At 53.1% G+C, this 5,059-nt stretch overlaps 1 protein-coding gene across 1 annotated transcript in view; it reads right to left on the bottom strand.

Moving 5' to 3' along the window:
* Positions 1-3,814, bottom strand: part of MAGED2 (MAGE family member D2) — a 160,142-nt gene extending 156,328 nt beyond the window's left edge. The window contains 6 exon segments of the mRNA XM_046673272.1: positions 450-529; positions 793-856; positions 977-1,285; positions 1,917-2,408; positions 2,775-2,846; positions 3,728-3,814. Coding sequence (XP_046529228.1) covers positions 450-529; positions 793-856; positions 977-1,285; positions 1,917-2,408; positions 2,775-2,819 — 990 coding nt within the window. The 5' untranslated portion in view covers positions 2,820-2,846; positions 3,728-3,814.
* Between the last annotated feature and the right edge of the window lie 1,245 nt (positions 3,815-5,059).

Genomic DNA, 5,059 nt, shown 5'->3' with positions numbered 1-5,059 from the left:
TGTGTGTGTGTGTGTGTGTGTGTGTGTGTGAGTGAAATCAGTGAGATAATGCATGTAAAGCACTTAGCTAAGTGGCCAGCACACAGCATACAGGTAACAAACGTACTATTGTTATCAACATCATCTTCGTGATTAGTGGGAACCTAGGGAGACAGAGAAGGGGGAACGGAAGGGAGAGGTGAGCATCTGAAATACATTACAGGACGTGTCCAGCAGTGGACAGAAGCCTGGACTAAGTCAGGCGGCTTGGATCCAAGCTGTGCTTTTACGACTGACTTGCTCTGTGACTCTGGGCTACTCTGTGCCCCTCCCTGAGCCACCATCTACCCATCTTCACAGGGACGGGGCTGGATTAGGGAGTCTCTGTGTTCCCCCCAGAAGGGACATGTACACCTTTGTTCAATTCAAGGCTTCCCCATTGCGCCCATCCCCCAGGACTGCCCCTTCACCTTCTCCAAGGAATAGCCTGCTCGTTCAATGATCTCTGGGTACACATCAGTGTATTCTTTGATGATGTCCTTCAGCATGTCTGCAAGGGGAGAGTGCTGTGAGCAACTGGTCTGAGGCGAAGCCAGGTGGCCCCCATACCCAAGCTATAGACCCTTTGCCAACCCTGCTGTGGGTGATACAACATGTTCTGAGCTAATGAATAGAGATGCTAGTGCTACCAAATTAGAACTTTGGGAGGACAGAGGTAGAAGCAAGGAATAAGAACAAGGAATGTCCCTAGCACATGGCGGAGAGAGTAATGGAGGGCAGAACTAGGGGTAGGGAGGGCTAGCAGGACTCTACCTGAGCGTTTGATGGGAATCTTTGTCTGGTCTTTAACCAACAGGTACTTCACCAAATCATTTGCCTGGGAGAGGAGGAAGAGATGGAAAGATCAAGATATGTTCACAGAAGACTTGAGAGGATGGCAGAGAAGAGGGCAGGCAAGGTGGTGGATAAGGCAGAGTTCAGCAAATAGCATTCTTACCCTCCCTTGCAAAAGGGCCACATCTCGAGGTGGTGGTGCTTCAGGCTCTTGGGATGACTGGAGCTTGGCAGCTCTGCGGCGAGCCTTGCCCCTACGGGCCTTAGGTGACCTCAGGGAGAGCAAAGCTCTCCGGGCCCAAGCAGCCAACCGAGTCCTTGATGCCCTGCGGGCCCAAAAGGCTATGGGACCCCTTGAAGCCCTGCGGGCCATTGAGGCCATTAGGGCCTTCGAGACTCTTCGGCCACCTGTGGTTCCAGAAGCCTGACTCTGATCACTGCTGCCATCCTCTTCCCCATTCAGATGCTTCACCTGCATCAAGGGAAAGAGAAGGACAACATCGTCAGATGAAGCAAATGGTCCTTTTTCCCCTCATCCTATCTCTTCCAGGAAGGCCCCTCTAATCCCACCTCTGTAGTAACAGCCTGACTAACTAGACATTGGCCATGTTTGGTCTTGGGTTTGTCTTTCCACAGGCTTCCAAGTAGGAGTTTCATCTCCCCACCAGGCCAGGAGCAACCCAAGGGTAGGGTCAGAGGCTTCTTCTCTTCCTATCTCCACCACTAGCTCTGATTATACCACTCTAGATAAATCACTCAAGTCACTTTACTTCTCTGGGACTCAGCTTCCTTCTCTATAAAACTGGATTGCTTTCAGTATTTAACGAGATAACCTGTGTGAATGTGCCCAGTTAAAGGCCAAACACATGGTAGCTACTACGTAAATATAAACTGTATTACATTCAGACTGCAGCTATACATGTTCCTGTCTCATCTCCCTGCCAGTCTGTGGGCTCTCTGAAGACAGGAATTCTATCATATTCCTCTTAGTGTCTCCCACAACCTTAAAGAACACAGTAAACTGTCTAGATGTTTGCAGAATAAATGAACCAACTAAAAGAAGAGAAGTGGAAAGGCAAGGGTGATGATTGCAGAGGTCTTACCTTTCGGGCTTTCTTGGTCTTGACCTTGGGCCGAGTATCCTGATTCTCTCGAGCCTGGGCAGCTGCACCCTCAGGCTCAGGTTCATCTGCTGGAGCCTGAGAGGCAGCAGCCTCAGTCTCCAGGGCCTTTGTATTGACCTTCGTATCAGCCACACAGCTGACCTTTTTGGTCTCAGTGGCAGGCACTGTCACAGCCTCAGGGTCAGCATTCTGCATCTTGGTGTCAGCTGCTGGACTCTTCTTTTCAGCTGCCAGAACCTGGGTATCAGTCAGCTTAGTGGTAGGTGAGGCCTGGGTGGCAGCTGCCTCCTGGGCCTCTGGAGCCTTTGAGACCTCTGTGGCCTTTGAGACCCCGGCAGCATTCAAAACCTTCACAGCCTCTGAGACCTCTGGTGCCTTTGGGGCCTTCGGTGTCTCTGAGACCTCCAAGTTCTGGGTTACTGTCAACAGGGTCTGCATCTTCAAGCCACTGTCCTTTTCTGAGGCTTCAGCCTGCAAGAGAAAGCAGGGAAGCTCACAGACATTCCCCCCACCCCCAACTAGGCAACCGGCTTCAAAATTCCAGATCCTCACTTCTCTGACCTATACTAACTCCTCGCAGCATGCTCTGACCACCTCGGCCCTCCCCTTCCTCAGAGCAGGAACTGATGGCAGAAGAGGGGCGGGCCTTCCCTCCCTCCCTTCCTCTTTCCTTCCTCCCTCCCTCTCTTTCTCCTTTTCTCTACTAGGGGAGGGGGTACCCAGGCAGGGAAGTGGGTGGAGAAGTACAAGAATGGGAGGGGAGGTGCCAACGGATTTGGGGCAGCAACAGGGGCTGGAGAGGAAAAGAGCTAAGAAGAGGGCAGAAGGAGGCCTTACCTGGAAGCCGGTTGGGCCCGTACCCCTCTCACTCGTGTCAGACATGTCTCGTTGGCCTGGCAAGCGCTGAACCTGAAGGAGAGAAGGCCTGGGTCAAGCAAAGAGCCCACTGAACGTCCTCTCTTCTGTTCTAACTGGAGGCTGATCTTTACTTTCCCCAGGGCCCCAATCCCAAACCCCTCCCCCACCCCCACCGACTCCGTTCACAGATTCAGTAATCCAGAGCGTCTAGGTCTCAATTCTGTGCAACCGCACCCTCCCCTCCTCCAAGAAGATGTGCCAGCGCGGCAGCTCTAGGGACCCCGCCCCTTTTCCCAGTGCACTCCCCCCAGCCGCAGGTCTACACTGCGCATGCGCGTCCGCTGCAGAGCCCATCTCAGCCCCGCCCGCTTTCCCAGCACAAGCCTTTTCTTTGATGTTCACTGTGCACATGCGCATTCAGCAGCTGGCCCGCCCCTCTGCTGGCCCTTCTCTACACGCCCCTTTCTACCGATCCATAGTACGCATGCGCAATAGTCACGGACTCAGTCCAGCACCAGCTCACAACACACGCCCCTCTCCAGGTTCGCAGCACCGCTGGGTCCCGCCCCCTCCCCAACAAGCCTCCCTCTCAAACTGTCGCAGTGTCTGGTGGTCCTGGCCCCTCCCCTACTCACACCCACCCTACCAAGTCCAGAGTACTCGCCCGGTCCCGCCCCTTTTCATAACACGCCCCCCTCCAAACAGGGGCAAAGCGCATCTTGGTTCCGCCCCTTCCCTAATACACCCCCGCCTCAAATCAGTATTGAGCTAGTGATTCCATCTTGGGCCCAGCCAAGCCGGGTCCAGTCCCCTCCCTTTCCAGCCGGATGGATCCGGTACGATCCGGTCGCTACAGCAGGTTTTCTCCAGATCCCAGAGGGTGGGGCCGACCCCTACTGGGCTCTGATCCAGAGCTGGGGCCTGCTGCTCACCTCGTCCTTCTACAATTCCCGAGTGCGTTCACTCTCTCCAAGCCCCTCCGAAACTCGAAGACTACCCTCCCCGGTCCAGGCCGGAAGTGGTCCCGCCCCTTTCCGCCTCCCTAGGGGGCCTCCGTCCCAGCAAGTCTGCCCTTCCCCCGCTCCCTGCTCCTCATTCCTTATCCCCGCCCCCCTCCGTATTCCCTCTGTCTTGCTCCCTACTCTCTCTTCCCCCATCGCATTTCCTATTTACCCCACCGAATTCCCTATTCCCCTTCCTTACATCCTCCTTCCCTTTACCTCTGCACGCCCTCCTCCAATATTCCTTAACCCTTCTCTCCATCCCGTATTTTCTTCTCTGGATTTCCACTTCCCCTCAGTATTCCCCTTCCCCCTCATATTCCTCGTCTGCCACCCAACATGCCCGGTTGCCCATTTTTCTCCCCCTCCTCCTCCACTAGTCTCTGCTCCCCAGTACTCTAAGTCGTCCTCCTTGCCTACATCCCACTCCAGGTCACCTCTCCCTCAGCTGCAGTGGTGCAGTAAGAATTGCCCCCTTGCCTGGCTATAGGTTCGAGGGGGCTGGAACCACTATCTGGCTGCGAGGAAGCCCCAATCTTAACGCCCCTCACCTTCTTCTCGAGTGAGTCCGGGCTGCGTCTGCCCTCTCTCAGTCCCTCTGGAAGTCTCAGCCTCCTGGACTAGAGCTGCAGCCAGCCCAGCCCAGCCCATCCCCTTTCCGCAGCCCCCTGCCACCCCTCCTCCTTCCTTGGGGGTGGGGCAATGGGGCCCCGCTCAGGGCCGTCTGACGCCAAAGTCCGTGTTTATGCCACTGTACCAGACTCGGTCTGAAGCCCTTCCAACCAAAACCACCCCCTCAAAGCGATTTATTCATTGAATTTATTTATTTTTATATCTTTATTTTTTCGTATTACAAAGGTAATGTGTTGTGAAAATTCAAATAATGCAGAAATATGTAACATACCAATGAAAGGCCACCCTTATCTCATCCCCCAGAAATAACCACTATTAACATTTTGACATACATTCCTCCAGAATTTTTTGTATTCATAAACTGATTATTCGGGTTTTCTCCCCACCAATGGTACACTATACCTACTGTTCTGCAACCTGGTCCAGTTATATAATCTAAACAGCTTTCCATAGTGCATATTTTTCTGAACAGCTGCATTGTGTTTTCTTGTGTAGATGTCCCATAATTTATTTAACCAGTCCAGGATACATGGATATTTAGCATTGTTTCCATTTTTTTTTTACTATTAGTGTCCAAACAATATTACAAGGAGCATCCTTGTATCTGTATTGGGCTTTTTGTTGTTGTTG

The sequence above is a fragment of the Equus quagga genome, chromosome 10 (assembly GCF_021613505.1).
Source record: "Equus quagga isolate Etosha38 chromosome 10, UCLA_HA_Equagga_1.0, whole genome shotgun sequence".
Classification (NCBI taxonomy): domain Eukaryota; kingdom Metazoa; phylum Chordata; class Mammalia; order Perissodactyla; family Equidae; genus Equus; species Equus quagga.
This window is presented reverse-complemented; position numbering and strand designations above follow the sequence as displayed.